The 21,249-nt window shown below is 38.7% G+C and overlaps 2 protein-coding genes across 3 annotated transcripts in view; both read left to right on the forward strand.

The window, feature by feature from the left end:
• TMEM87A (transmembrane protein 87A) overlaps nucleotides 1-2,316 on the forward strand; it is a 34,009-nt gene extending 31,693 nt beyond the window's left edge. Inside the window, exons 19-20 of the mRNA XM_044662189.1 lie at nucleotides 231-261; nucleotides 2,107-2,316. Coding sequence (XP_044518124.1) covers nucleotides 231-261; nucleotides 2,107-2,148 — 73 coding nt within the window. The 3' untranslated portion in view covers nucleotides 2,149-2,316. The remainder of the gene's footprint in view (nucleotides 1-230; nucleotides 262-2,106) is intronic.
• Nucleotides 2,317-6,004: 3,688 nt separating this feature from the next.
• The window catches only part of VPS39 (VPS39 subunit of HOPS complex), a 65,502-nt gene continuing 50,257 nt past the window's right edge, over nucleotides 6,005-21,249 (forward strand). Inside the window, exons 1-5 of one of the 2 annotated variants that reach the window (XM_044665110.1) lie at nucleotides 6,005-6,077; nucleotides 15,446-15,511; nucleotides 19,432-19,464; nucleotides 19,954-20,018; nucleotides 20,727-20,769. In XM_044665110.1, coding sequence (XP_044521045.1) covers nucleotides 6,005-6,077; nucleotides 15,446-15,511; nucleotides 19,432-19,464; nucleotides 19,954-20,018; nucleotides 20,727-20,769 — 280 coding nt within the window. The remainder of the gene's footprint in view (nucleotides 6,078-15,445; nucleotides 15,512-19,431; nucleotides 19,465-19,953; nucleotides 20,019-20,726; nucleotides 20,770-21,249) is intronic. The other variant, XM_044665111.1, reaches the window with a different exon arrangement.

Raw genomic sequence — 21,249 nt, forward strand, 5'->3', positions numbered from 1 at the left:
CCAGGGCTGTAAGTGTAATATACTATTAATTAGCATATAAGATCTTAGTTCTGCTTTTTTTTTAGTACTATTCCAATACCTGTTTCTTATTACTTGTATTTCTTGGAAGGGCTGTTAACTTTTTCTGTATACAAAGCTAGATAGTTCTAGCAAAAACTTAATGTTGCATTTATAATTCCACTGTTTTAGTGTTGTATTCTCTAACTATTGGCTCTTTTCCCCTTCTACAGAGCACTTCCAGCCCTTCTAGATTCTGATGAGGTCAGTAAACAAACTTTTTAAAATAAATTGACTGATCTTATGGCATGCAGGAGCCATTAAGGAGATTGTTCTGACTTTGCCAAATGTCCTTGAGAATTTAGAATATGAAATGCAAGATATAGTGGAAATATAACTTTTCTTTCTTTATTAAAAAAACCCTTACCTTCTGTCATAGAATTGATACTACATATTCATTCTAAGGCAGAAGAATGGTAAGGGCTAGGTAATTGGGGTTAAGTGACTTACCCAGAGTTGCACAGCTAGGAAGTATCTTAGGGCAGATTTGAACCTAGGACCTCCTGCCCCCAAGCCTGGCTCTCTATCCATTGTGTTACCTAGCTGCCTCTGAAAACATAACTTTCTTCTTTTTTTTTTAATTTTATTTAAAAATTTTTTTCTGTAGTTACATTATTCATGCTCTCTTCTCCCCTTCTTCCCTACTCCTTCCCAGAGTAGACAAGCAATTCCACTGGATTATACATATATGAAAATAAAACTTTCAAGTGAACAGGGAAGGGATTTATTTTTTCTCCCTAAACATTGATGTAAATACATATCACTTTTGAAAAGTGATAGAAGCAATTTACATGTTTATGTAGATTATATATGGCCAACATAACTCTCCCTATTTACTAACGTTCTCCTGAGATGATTTTCACCTAGTATATATTCAGGAAATACAAATGATTTTAATATTAACCTAAATTTAATAAGGAAGACCAAATGACCACAAAAATAACATAGTACACTAAAACCAATGGGGATTTTTAATTGTCCTTGGTTATTTATGGTTATTATTGCTTACCATTATTGGTAATTAATTAGAGAAAGTGTTCTTTTCTGTGTTAATCTTTGCAGTCTAGATGGATGTTGGATGCTAGTTCTTGAAATATGTAAGCTAGGTCCATTTTGATTTCAAGGAAGTTGTAAAAGTCATTTTGATGGTGCAAATCTATTCTTTTTGTCTTTCTAAAGACTCTGATAATAGATAGAGTTCCTTAGTTTCTCTTTTCCCTAGTTTCCTCACTGGTATAAATTGAGAATACACAACTACAGATATAAGTCCTATTCCTCTTCCTCACCTGTAGAATCGAATCTACCAAATACATCCAGTATCCTAGGACTTGTGTACATACTGTTATCATACTAGTGATTTTCTTATCCTCTCACACAGTTTCATATGCTAATCTTGCACCTCAAGGTTGTTTCTTTTTTCCATATAAACCCTTACCTTCTGTCTTAGAATCAATAGTGAGTGGTAAGGGCTAGGCAGTGGGGGTTAAGTGACTTGTCCAGGGTCACACAGCTAGGGAGTCTGTGAGGTCAGATTTGAATCTAGAACCTACGGTCTCTGGGCCTGGCTTTCAATCCACTGAGCCACATAGCTCTACCCTTCTCTTACCTGAAGATTGTTTCTTTAGCAAAGTTCTGATCCCTGTTCATCTGCCAGGCCAGCATTGCCCCCCAAAGGCTGGCACTTAGAGAGATATAACACTTGCTATAGTTGCAGATAGGCTTATGTATATATGGCAACTCCAGCTTTGCCAGCTTCTCTCATCTTTGTGCTATGTGACTGGAATAACTACACAATTCTCGGCAATTGGGTCTACTCATTATGAAGGTAAAATTGCATTTAGCCTTTAAAATTGTCAATGGAAAACAGTTCCTATTATATTCAGCCCCCTTAAATATTGAATGAGTGTTTTGTGAGAGGTCTATCCTTATGGTGGCTATATATTCTAGAATGTATATATTAAAATATCAATATTCCTAATATAAAAAAGATAAGTTTTGAACAAGAAACCATTGTCTCTCTAAAATGAGCCTTTTTTTTTTCCCCCCTAGGAAAGAATGATCACGCATTTTGAAAGATCCAAGATGGAATGAAGAATGGAAGGTTTTCAGGGTAGAGTTTGTTAGCATCAGGGAAGAGATCAGCAATTGTGTCAGATTTCTGCTACTACCCCACTGGCTCAAAGAAGGCCAGCAACATACTCCTGATATGTTCCTTGATCTTTGTGCATTAGAGTTGCAGAGAGAGAGAGAGAGAGAGAGAGAGAGAGAGAGAGAGAGAGAGAGAGAGAGAAAGAAAGAGAGAAAGAGAGAGAGGGAGGGAGGTGCATTACAGCCAGGCAAGTGTCCTATTCGGAAATAGGTCATAGGATAACAGAATTTTTATAAAAGGTTCCAATTTACAATTCTTCCTCTTGCACTTCAGATCCCTGACTTGGGTGTCTAATTGGGAAATAGGTCATAGGATAACAGAATCCTCATAAAAAGTTCCAATTTACAATTCCTCCTCCTGCACTCTTAGATCCCTGACTTGGATGTTTACGCAAACCACATCTATTGTTTCAGCTATTTAATTTGTCAGACTAAAATTTTAATACAAAAGGGACAAAGCCCATAATATGTAATGCTCAGAAGCAACTGCCTATAATTTTATTTATTTTTTTTTGGAGAGGTGATGGGGAAAGTTGTTAATTATCCTTCAGTTTCCTGGGGAGCAAATGTTACACCTTGCAGAGCTAGTTGGGAGACAAAAGGGCTCCTTTGAGTTAAGGAGTCCCCAGTACTATCAGTGATTAAAAGTACCAAAAAATAGAAAGATTTGAAAACACTAACAGTGGGATTCAGATAATTTTTTTAAAGCAAAATCAAGTGCAATTTTGTTTACAAAATGGTGTATATTAAAGATTTTTTCTATGTCAGATGTAATTTAGAGAGAAAATATTAGCTTAACTCTTTTGATGTCTGCTGTTGTGACACATCCCATTGCTGGCAATGTGGTGCACACCTGAGAACTTTTAATTACTGCTCTGAAAGCCTCCAAGTGCTGCATTGCTATCTCCTATGCAATGCTTTGTCTGCCCTGGCATTACAGGGATAATAGATGTTCCCCTGGTATTGCAGCAGGTGCAGAGGCATTCCTTCCACCTGAGAGCATATGAGTAAACTTCCTGTTGGAGGAGGGTACTGCAATGCTTCAGAAGAGGACAACTGATTTCAAAGGAAGCAGGTCCTTCCAGCTTAGTTGAATATCCCCATATGGGGTAGGATAAGTTAGGGTGAACTGTTATTGTTTCTGGTGTTGGTTAAGAGTTTAGAAGCGTTACAAGGCAAGTTGCTGAATTAGAAATCATTTTAAGGACTCCATTTCTGTTCTAACGGTTTTCTCAACTTTTGCCTTCCCAATTTACGGATTTCTGTTCTAAATACAAAAAGTTCGTGCCACTTTTTAATATTAAAAATCTTAAAGTAAAAACATTTGATTTTTCTTTTCAATATTTCTCTCTCTTTTTTTAAAATCACTTTTCTGTCTCCAAAAGCCCTTGTTGTATGCTGTTATGGGGGGAAATGCTCACAGTTTTGATCACAGTATCCAAAACCCCTTACCTTCTATCTTAAAATTGATACTAAGTTTCAGCTGTAAGGCAAAAGAGTGGTAAGGGCTAGTCTTGCCCAGTCATATAGCTAGTATGTGTCCAAGACTAGTTTGGAACTCAGGAAGATGAGTCTTACTGACTGCAGGCCTCTCCATCCACTGCTCTAAGATAAGTGTTAAGATTAAAATTCTCTGGAGTCTGCATCTTAATTTATTATTATTTGTTAAATAAATTAAAAGAATGGGTCAGAGAAAGAAGAGGCATCAGCCACATGTGGCTGACTGTACTCTTCACAAGCCTCCTCTCTTGCCTGAGCTTGAGCTTACTTCATGGCCTCTGCTCACCTTGATTCTAGGGCAAAAGAGCCACTTGTACAGGATACTCTTCTAGTCATCTACTCTCTCCTCAGTTCTGGGCAAAAGAGACTTATTTCCTTTCCACACCCAAACATTTTTTTCATTGATATCACTTCTAAGTTACTCTGTTTTGGTGGACTTGACCTTAATCTAAATCAGAGGCCAGTCTTTCAGAAGGACAAGAGGCAAACATCTTTTGAGAGGTATCTGGGGTCCTCCCAGAATATGCATATGTCTCCAGTATACAGATAAGTCCCAGGCATTTTCCTTAATTTAATCAAAGGGTGGCGTTGAATTGTGAGAAACTCCCTTCAAAACCCCAAAACTGATCTAGGGCCATGGATGCTTCTGTTTTTGTGCCATAGAATTGAGAAGCACCAGCTATATTGCTGCAAGTTTTTTGGCTTCAAAATGTTCAAGACTGGCAAAGAAGATTATATAGATCAAGTCTCATAACTCGGGGCTGGTAGTTCTCTTCCCAGGTTGCTGACAATCTTTCCAGATTAATGGAATTTGATAACAGCATGCTACTTGCATGAGAATTATGATCAGGGTCAATTTCCAGATTTTTTTTTTCAGTTTCCTGTTTTCAAGCAGTGACAAGATGTGTTAGGTTACAGTAGACATGAGAAAGTGCTACACCAAACCAGGTACCTGCCTTACCATTACCAGTGGTCTGCTGTGGTGCAGGTGTCTTATCATACTAGTGAGCCTTTGTGGCTACAGCTCTCCGTTTCTGACCATGCACATGCCCTGATCAATAATTGACTACAAATGTTTAAAACCTGGTTACACATGCATATTACCTGGCACATAGGCACCTAATAAATACTTAATCTAAAAAAAACAAATCCATGTTTCCTAATACTTAGTCCAGAATTTTTCTGCTTCCCTGAACTTTAAGCACTTATGGTTTTTAAACTCAGATTTGTGTGTATGTGAATATTGACTACATTAAGTTATTTTTGGACTGGGACCTACACAGAAATGTCAACAAAAAGAATGGAATTTGGAGGGTTGGAAATTGGGAAGCATTTGCATAAGAAAACAAAAAAGTGGGTGACACTACAGATAGGAATTGAGGGATAAAACAGGATGCATGCACATCACAAAGCCCCAAGAGGTGGATTTAGGTTGGTTTGCTATAGAACAGAAAACATTTGGCAGGTGGCTTTTTTTTTTTTTTTTTTTTTTTTTTTTTTTTAAAGAAAACGAATTCTTGAGGCCCAGGTAGAGCAGAAAAGCCCTTTGGCTCCTGCAGTTTGAGAGAGGGTTAGGACTGGGAGAGAGGTGTCCCAGTCAACCTCCAGGACTATCCAAGAGTTGGCCCCCTATTGATGGGTGGGTGAGTGTTGAAGGCTGCTGCAAGACCATTTTGCCTTTAATACAGATTTTAGGACTCCCGATGACGGAGAAGTTGGGCATCACCCCCTGCCTTCAGCCAGCCTGCCTCTGGATGGGAGGGTATGGCCGGGGAGGTGGGGGTAGGGGGGCGCTGGCTTTTTACGTAGCTTCTGGCTGCTCCCAAGTCTGAGGGCCTATCATCAATTTGGGCGAGTCAGTTAAATGGGGGAAATTTACCAGCATTTTCACTGACTTCCAAATGAAACATTTCCTTCAATAATTAAAGAAAAAAGGCCAGTCTTCTCAGAAAGAGGTCTATGGGCCTTTTATTAGAATCACAAAGGGGTCCAAGACCCAAAAGAGATCAAGAAGTCCCGAACTCCAGAAAAGTTCAAAGGGATCGAACTAGAGGGAGATGACTGTGACCATGACCCAAGGCCAGGAGGTGGGTGCCAAGGAGGAAGAGGCGTGTCCTTAGCGGCGGAAGGGGCGGGCGTTCATCCACGGAGCAGGAAGTTTGTAGCTGCCGCCGTCTCCGCCTTCGCCTCCCCCAAGGCCGGTAAGGCCGAGGGTTCCTTCCGCCTACCTCAAACCGCTCGCTCGCTGCTTTTGCCCCGGTCCGACCCGGCCCCGCGGGGACGCCGGCCCCCCGTCGCTATGCATGACGCCTTCGAGCCGGTGCCGATCCTGGAGAAGCTACCTCTGCAGATTGACTGTCTGGCGGCCTGGGGTGAGTGGAGGGGGACGGGCGTGTATATGTGTGATTGTACGGGTGTATGTGTGTGACTGTGCGTGTGTGTATGTGCGCACGCATGGATCTGAGCGTGTGCGCTGTGTGTGTGTGTGTGTGTGTGTATATGTATTGGGGGTGTGTGCCCCCAACCCCGTGGGGTGGGGGTGGGGAAGGCGCGAATGTTTGGGGTCCGAAATTCGTCGTAGGAAGGCGGAGACCTCGGGTGAATGATGGAGGGAACTTCTATTTGGTCGTGTGGGGCTTGGGGGCGGGACGAGAGGGGCTACCTAGCCTCCCGAACCGTCTTTCCTCGCGTTCGTTTCTTGCGGTAGTGGAGTTTGACGGGTCAATGTAAAAGAGGAAGTAAGCAGAGCAGTCATTCCTTCAGTCATGCTTTTCCTAAGATACAGAGACGACTGTGAAACAGACAGCCTCTGTCATTGAGGCGCTTGCATCCCAGCTGGACACATAGTATGTACATACTAAATAGAAGGTAACTTTGGAGGATGCAGAAGCACCAGCCAACCGACAAACCTTTTTTAAAAGCACTTTTGAAGCACTGTGCTAAGCATCCCTGTTGTATGCTATTCTAGGGGTTGGATTTTCCATAGGAATCTGGTCTTTTCTGGGATGTGTTTTTCTGTCCCTTTAAGTTTAGTCACACTGTTAACCAAATATCCCTAATGGATATTTCACTGCCATCTTTTTATGTAGGTAAGGAACTAGTTTTTTATTTGAGATTTAAAAAGACCCTTTGTTGAGTTCTTGGGAAAGAACTGGGAAGAACTAGGCCCAGCCTTTATTTTTCTCAACTACCTATAATCCTATATAGTCAAGCTTTGTTGTTTGAAATTGTGGGTGTAATAGCGCCATTCCAAATTGTCATGAGATGTAGCTCATAAATATTGTAATGATTCATTTGGGATTGACCCCGGCAAAGACAAAGACGTGGGTCTGTCATCTCTGACTTGACCTAAATGACTTACAAGTTTAATTGAGACTGAGTTCCCTGAGTCAAGGGAGTGAGTGGAAAAAACATTTAAGTGTTTACTTTGAGTCTAGGGCTCTGCTAAATTCTGAGGATTCAAATACAAAAATAATCATAAACCGCCCACTTTGAGTTTATGCATTCTGATGTGGGAGACAAAACACATAGACTAGGGAATGGTAAACTGACATACCCCTTTCAAAAACAAATGACAGTTTATTTGGTCATTAGATTAAACCTAGCCCTCTATCTATGAATCAATTAAGGCTTGGGTCAGATATCTGTAACAGATGAGCTCTGTTGAATTTTGACATTTGCATTAACATCCAGATTTTTAACATTAAAAATGTCTGTCTTAAAAATGACAGTCAGATCTTGTAATTAGAACTTATAAACAGATTGGGAGTGAATGAGTGTTGGCTGGAAGATATAACATCATCTTGCAAAAAAGACTAACCTATCTCCTTAGCTAATCTTCTGTAACCTCTTCTACTCTGTTATTCTACCTTCAGTCTACACATATGCCTTCCTAACAGCATTGTATTTTCCTTGAGATCAGGTTTCCCTAGAGAAACTAATTCAAACTTTGGGGGTCAAGAGAGGATCCCACTTACTGTAAACCTAAGAGAGCAAAAAAAACCTCATCAAAACTCTGTGTGTGGTCTGTACATGTGATACATAGTAAATGTGGAATATGAAGTATACTACTTTTAGAATCTTGGCTTCTGGGAGGGAAAGGGCTATGTCATAGATTTGTTCAGGTGAATGCCCAGCATTTTTAATGATGTATGTCTCTCTGTCTCTGTCTCTGTCTCTGTCTCTGTCTTTCTCTCTCTCTCTCTCTCTCTCTCTCTCTCTCTCTCTCTCTCTCTCTCTCACACACACAGTTTTGCTGTTGACTTGATATAACCTAAATTCAAGTTTGTTTCTCAGTTTCCATTGCTACATCTGACTGTCACACTGTATTTTCTTCTTACAAAAATATATGGCAGATTGACAAGGTAATGTGCATACTGAACATTCTCCTCTTTAGGGAGAACATTAGATCACATGAAGTCCATGTGTGAAAGAGAGAGATGGTTTACCTTAAGAAATCTCAAATAAAAGAATGAAAATGATCAGATAATTTCATCCCCTGAAGAATATCTACCACCTTAAGCTGTCCCTTCATTTTATAACTTTTTTGCTGCTTGATCCAGGGAACATTTTAGTAAAAATGGAACAGGACAGTATATTATTATACCATTATTTTGATTGCTCACTGCCACTGGAGGCAGTGTTGCTATGGTACTAACAACTGTGGGAAGGACTGGTAAATTTTGTGGACTATTAGTTTTTGGACTTTTCCTATCTGGCTTTTGAAGGGTCACTAAGCCTTACCCTTACCGATCTTCTGCTTTGTAGCCAGTACTTAGTCTTGATTCTAAAACAGAAGGTAAGGGTTTAAAAACCAAAACAAACAATTAATTAGTATACCAATCTTTCTACCTCTACCCTGTCAACCCCTCCAAAAATATTTCTATCTTTTGTTATCTTGGCAATTTGCAGGGTTTGAGATGAAACCTCAGGATGGTATTTCCCTTACTATTGATGATTTGGAGCATTCTTTCCAGACAGTTAGAAGAGATATTTGATGCACATGTTTTTTCCCCAGGGTCCTGGATCATTTTCAAGGCTATCCCAGGGATTCATATATTATATTTTCAAAGGAAGCTTCAACTTCTTTTATCAGTCTTGTTTCTTCTCCCCCAACCATTTTTGAAGTCCCAGGATAGTAGCCAAAACAGACCTAGGCTTCCAGAAGTCTTTAGTTTGTCCCTTGTTGGGTGAGAACTAACACAGCCCCCATAGGTGTTTAATGTGGTCAGACTATATCTCTGCTGTTATATTCAGTTCTGGGCAACCTATTTTAGGAAGGACACCAATAAATTGGATTATCCATCTCATTACTACTAATTTTGGGTATCCACTGACTATGAGCCATTTTTGCTTTGTCCTTTTAATTCTAAAAATAAGATATTTTTCTTACCAGAAAAAAGTAAAATGAATTCATTCTCTCTCTTTCTCTCTCTTTCTCTCTCTCTCTCTCTCTTTCTCTCCCCACACACATACCCCCTCTTAACTTATGTCTTAGAATCAAGCAATTGGGGTTAAGTGACTTGCTCAGGGTCACACAGCAAGGAAGTATCTGAGGCAAAATTTGAACCCAGGATCTTATATCTCTAGGCATGATTCTATTCACACAGTCACCTAGCTTCCCCCAAGTTAAATAGCTCTTACCTTTTCTCTGCCTGGGCAGGGGTTCTAGTACCCCTCTGATCCTCCTCTGTTTCCCAGTGTAGCTTTGTTCTTAGCTTTCCTTGCCAGTCCAGCTCATTCAGAGAGGTTTAGCACCCACTCCTGATGCACTTCTTGTAGAACCATGCTCTGTTTTTGAATTCACTTTTTGTTTGCTGCTCTTGCTTCCATCTTTAAAAATAAAGTTGAGGAATTTGCTCTCTATGCCTTCCCATCAATCTTTTTTTACATAACTCTTACCCCTTTGTTCCTCATTGGAAAAATGTTCTTTCTTTTGGTGCACTCAAGAATCTTATTCTGGAGAGCTTCTTGTCTTTTAATGGGCTGACTTCCTTACAGAACTTTTAGTCTATGGGATCCAAACTGACCTTTCTCTGAACCTTTTAAAATCTTTCAAAACTTAGGGGGGATGTCAGGCTTTGTGTCTCTTTCTTCTTCTCCATCACATTTTTTGACTGAGACCTTCCTCTGAGGTCTCCGTCATTTCCATCACTGGAACCAATTCCTCCTTCCTGGTGAAAATCAGATTCAAAATAGAAAATTCTATGTATTGCATGACAGCACTGGAATAACCTATATCAAACTATTTACTGCCTGGAGTGGGGGTAGGGGCGGCAAGGGAAGGAGGGAGAGAATTTGAATAGAAAAATGTCAGCTAACAATTGTCAAAAATTGTTTCTATGTGTAATTTAAAAAAAAAACAACCAAAAAGGGTAAAAAAAAATAGAAATTTCTCCTTAAAAGATGGAGTATTCACTTCCCTTTGAGGTCTCCATCACTTCCATCACTGAAACCAGTTCCTCTTACCTGGTGAAAATCAGATCAAAAATAGAAATTCCTTCTTAAAAATAGAAGTACTCACTTCCCCATCAAGGTTTCTGTCATTTCCAGCACTGAAACTAAATCCTCCTTTTGGAATTTCCATCTTTTGGATGATGGTATCATTCACATTTTTAGGTGCTCTGCTTTTGACAGAGAGGGGAAGCTTCAGCAGATAATCCAGATAATTAAAGTCTCAGTAACTGCTATATATCATACTGCTGTGCCTGGCTTGTGATGTTTTCTTAAGACTTCTTTCTGCCCAGGTGGTTTAAAAATATATTCTGATGACAGTATTACTACATTTATTTTTTTTTTAAACCCATACCTTCTGTCTTAGAATTGATGGTAAGTATCATTTCTAAGACAGAAAAGCAGTAAGGGCTAGGCAATTAGGGTTAAGTGATTTGCTCAACGTCACACAGCTAGGAAGTTTCAGAAGCCACATTTGAACCCAAGCCCTCCTGACTCCAGGCCTAGCTCTCTACTGAGCCAACTTACTGCTTCTAAGAGTATTATCCTTTTTGTTTTCATTAAAATATTCTCTGCTTTACTTTTCCCTCCTTTGGTTCTTATATTTCCTTATGTGATTATATCCAATATAATATATAGTGCTACTCTGTTCCTACTATTACCTGTTCTATTTCTTTTGAATAGCTATACCTTTTTATAGCTGTATTTCATTCATAGAGCTATCAGGAAATTTTCTCAACTGAGAAGAATGGCATTGGCTGTTAATGGGGGGGGCAGGGAGGTCTTTTGACTATGAGTCAGAGATTGGAAGCTAAAACATAAGCAAAGAAATTTAACAACTTACATAGACGTGGGAAGGGTGATGAAAGGAATCATACAAGGGAGAAAAGTGAGGTTTTGGGGGGAATATTTGACATGTAGCTGGTAGAGTTTGTTATCAGAGTGAGAAGACATTCACTTGACAAGGGGAGGTGACAAATATTTTTACAATTGTGAAAGAAATCCTCTTAGCCAAAGCTGAAGGGTTGAGGTAACCATTTTGACAAGACTGCAGGTATCTCAAATCCAGGGACAACAAATAGTTGTTAAAACAGTGGATACAACCATCTGCTTTCCATGTTTGTTATATTTTATTTCTCCTTACTTTCTACTATTTGGCCACCAGGTGGTTGAAGGATTTCTATGTTGTTGGTCTATTATGTTGAGAAATGATTGTGCTTCCTCTACTCTCCCATGGGTCTTATTCCACCAAATTTCATTGATAAGTGTGAGGTCAAGTCCACCTCTTTGTGTTAGTATCCCTAGTTCTCTTGGCTTGTTACTTATACTTGATACATTTGTGTTTAAAGTGTCTGAGACCTTGGGGTTTTATCACTAGCTCTTTTATTGGATTTTGTCTCTTGTGAATTTCTGAAATTTTTTTTACTTCATTCTTTCTATACTTTTTTTTTTTTTTAACCCTTAACTTCTGCGTATTGGCTCCTTGGTGGGAGTGGTAAGGGTGGGCAATGGGGGTCACGTGACTTGCCCAAGGTCACACAGCCAGGAAGTGTCTGAGGCCGGATTTGAACCCAGGACCTCCCATCTCTAGGCCTGACTCTCAATCCACTGAGCTACTCAGCTGCCCCCCCCCCCCCTTTTATATACTTTCTAAGGGATCTGGTGGTACAGTGGATAAGAATGCTGAGCCTGAAGTCAGTAAGACTTCAATTCTAGCCTCAATTACTCATTAACTTTGTGACTCTGGGTGAATCATTTAACTTCTGCCTGCCTCACTTTCCTCAGCTGTAAAAAAATGGGAATGATATAGTGCTTACCCAGGAGTGATGTATGGATCAAATGAGATGATATTTGCAAAATACTTAGTACAGTGCCTGGCTCATGGTAGGGGCTTAATAAATGCTTGTTCTCTTCTTTTCTCTAGCTTGGTTTGGGATTTTTCTTTTCTCTTTTGTTTTATTGATTTTTTTTTTACATCCTCTTTATCCCCTTACCCTAACCATCTGACAATATATTTATTGATCCATACCCATACATATACCTGTGCAAAGAAGGGAAGGAGGTAGTTGCTTTTTTCAGTCTTTTTGTTTTCATCAGTGAAGAGCAAAGGAATATTACCTTTTACTGAGGTAGTCTTTCCTTCTGATGATTTTGGAGGAACCCAATCCCTGGAGCCATCCTAGACACTCATAATGAGTTTCTACTTATTTTGTCTGCTACCAGTTTTTTTCCATCTCAATTCTCAGCTACCAGCTCCAGTCATACCAGAGCTTGGTATATATACCCCATTATCCCTTTCTAGCTCCCATTATGTAATGTCCTCCTCCTCCATTACAGTGTAAGCTCCTTCTGGACAGAGAGAGTCTTGCTTACTTGTGCTTTTATTCCTAGCATTTTGCACAGTGTCTGGTACATGGAAAGCACTTAATAAATGTTTTGTCTATTATCTATCTTTCTGTCTAGTAATTGTTAGGCATAAAAAGAATAATAAATACAGTTATCCCTTCTACATTGTGACTTTCCCCATCGTGGTTTTGATATATCATGGTTTGGCATAAGAAATTAAATGGAATTTTGTGGAAGTCTGCAGATGACATTCAATGGCCAATAGATGGCATAGAAAAAAATTAGATACTCAGAAATTTGTACTTAAATTTGTACCTAAAATTTGCAATAAGATACTACAAACATTCCATGAAAGAAGAAGTAAAAATTCAAACTTTTTCTCTGGTATGAAGGGAAGGTAAAAAAATTTTACTTGGATTTTCCAGATCACGGGGGCACAGTTTCACAGTGGAATACCTGTCTATACATAGCACTCCTAAAATAATTTCAATGCCTTCACTTTTTTAAAGTCAGAGTTTACACTTTTAACTTAATTTATGTATATTGTACATGAAGGTAAAGTTCCCTCTTTGTTTTTTTCAATTTATTCAATTTTTATTTAATATAATTTTCATATTCTTAAATTTAGTTGTTCATGGGTCAAACTTTTAAATAGTTGATATAAGAATATTAAAAAATATGATAAGTATCTTTAAAAATGCAAATGCTATTTGTATTCCTTTTTTAAGCATTCTATTCCAATAGAATATCTAGTTATTTTTCAGTGCCTCTTAAAAATTTCAAGAGACCTACATTGCTTTTACTTTTTATTTACATATTTACTGTTTGCATTAAAAAAATTTGTCCTCTAGACCCTGAGGAAATGAACTTTAGAAAAACTACAACAGCAACCAGATTTGTTTTTCATTTATCCTTTCTATAGCAACACATTGATCCTAGGCAGAGATAAATTCTTTGACTTAACATCAAAGGAAAATAAATACCAAATTATGTGTGATCCAACTTTGCAGTAGTGCCAAGAAATGATTGTGAGAAGATATAGTTGTCTTCCATGATTTCATCCTCAAGAAATTAAGCCATTATACCTAAGAGAGTTTGTGTGTTGTAGCAGATCCTGGAATGTAGCATTTGACTTCAGAGATCAGTTTTCTAATCCTTGGCTGCCTGTGTGACCTTCTTCAAGTCTTTTCACTTACTTGGCCTCAGTTTCTTGATCTTTATAATGAAGAGTGGGCTAGAATCCAGGTGACTCTGAAGTTTTTTCTAGCTTAGAATCTAGCTCAAAAAATGATATTATACCTTTGAGCACAATAGTATTCCATCACTAGCATATACCACAATTTGTTCAGCCATTCCCCAATTGAAGGACATACCCTCATTTTACAGTTTTTTGCCACCACAAAAAGTACGGCTATAAATATTTTCGTACAAGTCTGTTTATCTATGATCTCTTTGGGGTACAAACCCAACAATGGTATGGCTGGATCAAAGGGCAGGCATTCTTTTATAGCCCTTTGAGCATAGTTCCAAATTGCCCAGGGTCATAGTTAAGAAGTATCTGAGGCGGGGCAGCTGGGTAGCTCAGTGGATTGAGAGCCAGGCCTAGAAACAGGAGGTCCTAGGTTCAAATCCGGCCTCAGACACTTCCCAGCTGTGTGACCCTGGGCAAGTCACTTGACCCCCATTGCCTACCCTTACCACTCTTCCACCTATAAGTCAATACACAGAAGTTAAGGGTTTAAAAAAAATTCAAAAAAAAAGTATCTGAGGATATGCTGGTGATGGAATACTATTGTGTTCAAAGGAATAATAAACTGGAGGAATTCAATGTGAACTGGAAAGACCTCCAGAAATTGATGCAGAGCAAAAGGAGCAGAGCCAGAAGAACATTGTACACAGAGACCAATACAGTGTGATAAAATAGAATGTGGTGGACTTCTGTACTAGCAGCAATGCAATGACCCAGGACAATTCTGAGGGACTTATGCTAAAGAACACTACCCACATTCAGAGGAAGAACTACAGGAGTGGAAACAGAAGAAAAACAACTACTTGAACACATGGGTTGAGGCGGACATGATTGGGGATGTAGACCCGAAACTACCATACCAATGCAACTATCAACAATTTGGAAATAGGTCTTGATCAATGACACATGTTAAAACCAGTGGAAATACGCATCAGCCATGGGGGAGGGGGAGGGAGCCCTGGGGGTAAAGGGGAAAGTAAGAGCATGAATTATGTAACCATGTTACCTTTTCTAAAAAATAAATATTAATAAATGTTTAAACTAAAAAAAATAATTAAAAAATGATATTATAGGTTTCATTGGTAACCCATCAGCATTTGTCTTTTCAGACTAAAAATATCTTCAGTTTTAATTATCTATAATATATATAATATATAATAGATTCTATTCTCAAAGAGAAGTCTTTGATTTATTGAATCATCTTTGAACAACTTGGGACTGGTATTATACCTTATAAATTCTTTTATATTTCCCATAATGCCTATCACCATGCTGGGCTTAGTAAAATCTTAGTTAGAAGTCTCTTAAAAAAAATTTTTTTTTTAAACCCTTAACTTCTGTCTTGGAACCAATACTGAGTATTATTGGTTCCAAGACAGAAAAAAGGGGTAAGGGTTAGTCAATGGGGGTTAAATAACTTGCCCGGGGTTACATAGCTGGGAAATGTCTGAGTCCAGATTTGAACCTAGGACCTCCTGTGTCTAGGCCTGGCTCTCAATCCACTGAGCCACCCAGCTGCCCCCAAGGTCTCTTGAATGAATACATTCTCCAGCATTGCAAGATAGTAGTTGTTAAAAGTTGCTCTGATTTTTTGCATTCTTCACAGTATGCTTGTGGGTTCTGTTAGGGAGTATTGGATTGGGGAAGAAGACTTCTATTAAGTCTCATTGAACTTCATCTCTTTCCTTCCAGAGGAATGGCTTCTTGTTGGAACCAAACAAGGGCATCTTCTCCTCTACAGGATTCGGAAGGATGTTGGTGAGTAGCAAAGGCCTCAAGGAAATGGCCCTTTCAAGGGTAAAGAAGATGGTGATGAGGCCTAAATGGCTTCCTTTTTGTTGTAGAGTATTAATGTCAAGAAGATACATCTAAAATCCCTTTCAACTCTAAAATTCAATGACTCTATGACTCTTGATATAGGCCTTTGACTAGCATCCAGGCATCCTTTTGTTCATGTTAAAGGAACCCAATGGTTGATTTAAAAGCTCCCAGTAGATGATAGAAGGAAAAGAATGCTCCACTGGGAGTCAGTTGATGTGGGTTCTTATTCAAGAAGGGAATAAGGTGAAATGAGAGGGAACAATTAGATGGCTCAGAGGATAAAGTGTCAGGCCAGAAGTCAGGAAGACCAGGGTTCAAATCTGGCCTCAGACACTTCCTAGTTGTGTGACTCTGGGCAAGTCACTTAACCCCCTCTTACTGCTCTTCTATCTTAGAATTGTTACTAAGACAGAAAGTAAGAGTTTAGGATGAAATGAAATAATCTAGGTATTGTTAAGATTAAAAATGATAAAGACTGATATAATAAGAGAAATTAGTAGTTTAATTAAAGCCATGGCCATGTTGGTAAAATATATATAAGACCGCGCCTATCTTTTATATTTACCGACAGAGCCCATTCTCTCTCCCACTCGCCAACCAGCTCCTCAGGAAGACCAAGGGCTTTCTTTATAGGCCCTCCTCTCATTTAAACTGTCCTTTGAGGCCCAAAGAACCGGAAACCGGAAACCCATTGGAATCACGGGAAATGTAGTCTGATAGTCCCCACATGTCCATAGAAAATTTGTAACATACTTTTAAATGGCATCTCCCCAATTCCAAATATACATTTCCCCCTGAGATCCGGGGGGGGAAAAAAAAAAAAAGGTTGGCCCTTTTTTCTTCACTGGATCTGTAAACATAGACAACTTCTAAATTTCAGGAATTTGGGGGATAAAAGAAATGGATAAACAAATGGATAAACTAGCCGCATTGACAAAAAACCAATTTGGGGGCAGTCCCCTATTGGCATAATAGAGTACATTCAAAACAAATTGCATTCAGCTTGTTTAACTCCCCATATTTCAAAATCAACAGCACTCAAAGTTCAATTTTGGTCTTCATGATCCATTGAAGGGTCTTTAGGCATCTTTTGGTGCCTTCATCAAACAGGTCCATCGTCTGGATTCTGGGAGATGGCAAAATCCTTATCCTGAAGTTATTCTCAAAAGAATTTAAACTTAACATTATAGATTATAAAACATACATTTCCTTCTAAGAATCATACATTTCCCCCTGAAATTACTCCTAAAAGAGTTAAATATACATATATTTTTACATTTTCTATTTTTTTCCCCCCTGAGGAAAATTCTAAACACACCTTTTTTCTTGAAAAGGGTACCTCAGATCAGCTAAGGATGAGTGGCTGAGTCACGGGGGTTGTATGAAATCATTTGGCAAAATAAAAAGAATAAGATTCAAGAAAAAAGAAGGAAAAATTAACTTGTGAATGAATTGTAAAATGTGCAAAAAATGTAGGGAAAATAAACTTATAACAGGCCTTTGAATCAAGGCCCAATGAAAGTGATTTAAGCAGTTTGCTATTACCCATTCAGGGCCAGGACTTAAAGGAAACGTCTCTTTCTGATCTGATTTGCCTTCAACTTCTCAGGGAATGAGCCAATAAATAACCAATCTTAGGTGCTTTACTAGGAATCTAAGTTAAAGGGGATCCTCGTCCTCTAAAATGTTAGAAAAGACTGGAACTCCAAAAAAACTCAAACCCCAGTTTCAAGCCCTTCAGTATTGGCATAGAACTCCTGCAATCCATGCAGATTCTCAGGTCTCTTTGTGTGGGATTTGGAATCAGATCACCTGGGCTAAAATCTTAGCACTGCCACTGATTATCTTTGTGACCTTGGCAAGTTACCTCAACTGTTCATGAGGATGAGAGGACCTTGGAGGTACTTTGAAAACTGAAGATATTATTCCCTTGTAAACTGGTGTTAAAAAGCCCTGGTCAGGATACTTGGATATTCCTTTGATGGTGAAACATTTCACTGTGTCTCAGAACAAGGGCTAGACTAGGTCAGAAAATTAGGATATCAGTCCTCTCTCTTCCATTTGCTGTATGAGTTTGGGCAAGTCTCTTTATTTTTCTGAGCCTTTGTATTGACAATAATATAGTATAACTTGGAAATGATCATATTGCTAAGTCTTCCTAAAACTTATCTGAAAAACAAAACATTACTCACATCCTTTTCTAGTTTTCGATATTCTCTGTAGATTTGATATGTATGTTTATTATAAGCACATGGACAAGTTACAAATGGCCAAATTATAGCAGTATATGGCATATAGCCTGGGTAAACATAGAAGACATTTTTAGTACCTTTGCAAAATTATGTAATTTTCAGGTGTTTCTTTTATCTTCTAAGCAAACAGGAGGAGCAATATTAACATAACTTAGAGAATTGGGAAATCTGATATTAATCAGGTGCTTCAGAAAACTTCATTCTTTCCCTAGTAACCCTAGAAATGAATCTAGTTCAAACCCAGCCCTTGGGAATGTAGGTTTGGAATCATGGTGGCCTAGAGGTTGTTCCTGTTTCAGAGGCCTCTCAGAAGCCAAAGTATTAAGGTAGTACAGTGGATAGAGTACCAGGCCTCAAGTCAGGAGGACTTGGGTTCAAATGTGATATCAGATACTCTTAGATGTTACCCTGGTCAAGTCACTTAACCTCAGTTGCCTAGCCCTTGTTGCTCTTTTGCTTTAGAATTGATACTAAGACAAAAGATTAGGGTTTTAAAAAAAATTGACCTGAAGAATCAGGTTATCTCTAAAGTGGATCTAGTGGACCTGGTTATTTTAGACTCTCCAAACCAACATAGGCCCATTGAGGAATAGGATGAGAGGAACATAGACTTAGAACTGGCCATCTACTCTAGCCTCTTCATTTTATAGATGAAGAAATAGTCCCAGAAGATTCAGGTGACTTACTAAAGTCACATAGATATTAATTATTAGAGGTGGGATTTGAACCACCTTAGACTCTTGACTCAGTGTTCTTTTCACTCTATTACCTTGTCTCCTAAATAGATCTGGACCTTCTTATATTAATCTAGAATTTATAGAACTTTTCCAGGATTGGACCAGATGGAGCTGAAACTAGTTTATCCTTTGGAGAAGGGAAAAAGGTTGATTTTTAGTTTGACCTTCATCTATACCTCTCCATTTGCTCCTAACCACATTACATTTTGTACTTTTTCAAAATACTAAGAGAATTCTTATTGGGTAAAATAAATAAGCCCTTTGTGAAAAGTAAAATATTACATCAAGCTAAGATTTTTTTTTCTTGGTGGAGAGTATGTCACCCCAGGACATAATTCACAATTTCCAGCACAGTTTCCCTTTGTGGGCTCCAACATTAGAAGCTTCATCTGTAGCAAATTTGGAGGAAGTAAAACAGGGTCTTTGGTGGTATGGCCATGGTGACAACATCAAAGAATAATCACAGGGGTGGTGAGGTGTCTCAGTGAAAGAGAACCAGGCCTGGAGATGGGAGGTCCTGGATTCATATGTGGCCTCAGACACTTCCTAGCTGTGTGATCATGGGCATGTAACCCCCATTGCTTAGCTCTGACTACTCTTCTACCTTGAAACCAATACCCAGTTGTCGATTCTAAGACAGAAGGTAAAGGTTTTAAGAAGAAAAAAAAAATCACTTGTTACACACAGAACAGAATGATATCCAGATGGAAAATATTAAAAATATTAAAAAATAAAAATGTACCCCAAGGGCTATATCTTTTTGTTTCCTGGGACATTGCTGAGGCTGACTTTTAGACAGGTTGGGCAGGAGTTGGATCAAATTCATTTATTTCTGTGGCATATAATGTCTTACTCCTTTTTGCAACAGTGCCAGCAGATGTAGCATCACTTGGAAGTGGCAGTAAGTTTGGATGCTTGAAGCGGCTTTAACCGTTGGGTTGGAATTGATTGTGTGCTCTGTCCTGTGCTGCGGTTTATAGAATAGCTCCCAGGCTTCAATTGTCTAGATCCAAAGTTGTCTTTGGTATTGGTTTTGCATTTGACAACTTCTTGAAAGCCCTTTTCTTTCTTTCAGAATTCTTTGTGTAGACCCTTGTAAGAAGGAGTGGGTTCTGCTGCCCCATGCTGCTTTTCAGCTGAACTAAATTCTCTTGTTGGGATCTTACTGTGCTGCTAAGGGAAGGGGCATGAGACCTTGTGCTTTCAAGTTGAAGTTAACATTTCACCTTTTTTAGCAAAGACAACAGGAAGTTTTTGATCTGTGAATGCTTCTCTTTTTGACATTTCATACAAAGAAGTTTACTGGGTTTTTTGTTTGTGTTTTGTGGGGAGGGTTTTTGGCTAATGTATACTTTCATTAGAACTACATGCAATTATTTCTTTTTCATAGGTTGCAACAGATTTGAAGTAACTTTAGAAAAATCCAACAAGAACTTCTCCAAAAAGATTCAGCAGGTGAGGAACCAGAGTAATAATGATGACTAGAACTTATAATGGGGTAGGGAACTGGTTCCAGTGCTCCCTTTAATGGTTATCTCTGCCAACTACTTCAGTCCTTTCCATTTCTCTTCCATGCTAGAGAAAGTCTGAGCACATGGCTCATGGAGTGAGGTCTTTTTTCTTTTTCTTTTTCACCCCAATTACATGTAAAAACAGTTTTCAAAGTAAAATATTTTTCAAAATTTATTTGTTACAAGTGTGTAACAAGTGTGTAACAAAAAAAAATATTTTTCAAAGAATATCAAGTCTTGAATTCCACCCCACTCCACCAATGGTAAGCAATCTCATATAGATTTTACATATACAAAGTGAGGTTTTTTTTTTTTACAAGAAATTGTGGTCATGGATAAAAAATCCACAGATTTGTTGGCATCAATTCCAACTCAGAAGGAAAGGGTTTAAAAAATAAAAAAAGGCACTACGAATCCTTTCCTTAAAAGTTTTGAAGCCAAATGAAGTATGGATTTCACAGAATCAAAGAATTGGAGAATTGGAAGCAACTTCAGGTCTCCTAATCAAATCCACACATGAACAGTATCATCAATATGACATACCCAATAAGTGCTTCTGCCTGAAGCCTTGCAGAGGATAGGAGACACATCATGTCTCTTGGTAGATGTTCAATATGTTCTGTTTGAATTAAACGATTTGCTTATTTTTCAGATCCATGTGGTTTCCCAGTTTAAGATTCTCATCAGTTTGTTAGGTAAGTGAAGACAGGATTCTTTTGTATTGGGGAGCTTTACATTATGTCATGTGTCAGGGAGGAAAGACTCAGTCTGGTTAACTCTTTCACAGAATACTAGTTGGAGGCAGTTGCTGTCCTTGGCTACATACAGGAGAGGATCAGCACTGAAAGATCTCTCATCCTGCTTGGGCCATAGCCTCTAAGTGGAGGGCCTGTTCTGATAGTATTGCTACTCTGTCACCCTTGCTCTGGTTTTACTCTTTACAGTCTGAACTTTTTAGTCTTTCAGTCAACTATAAACTGTAAACTCCCCTTTGACTCCCTTGCCCTCTTATCAAGGTCCTGACTCCCTTACCTTCTCACTCAGTCACCAGTTATTTTTAGCCAGACTCCAAACCTACATTATTCATATGATGCTGAGTGTTGCATGCTGCTGGAGGAAGTTATGCAGCCATCCTGACCAAGTTTATTACAGATTTATTTCATCTCAACTGGGCT

This window comes from Gracilinanus agilis, chromosome 2, assembly GCF_016433145.1.
Source record: "Gracilinanus agilis isolate LMUSP501 chromosome 2, AgileGrace, whole genome shotgun sequence".
In the NCBI taxonomy this organism is placed as follows: Eukaryota; Metazoa; Chordata; class Mammalia; order Didelphimorphia; family Didelphidae; genus Gracilinanus; species Gracilinanus agilis.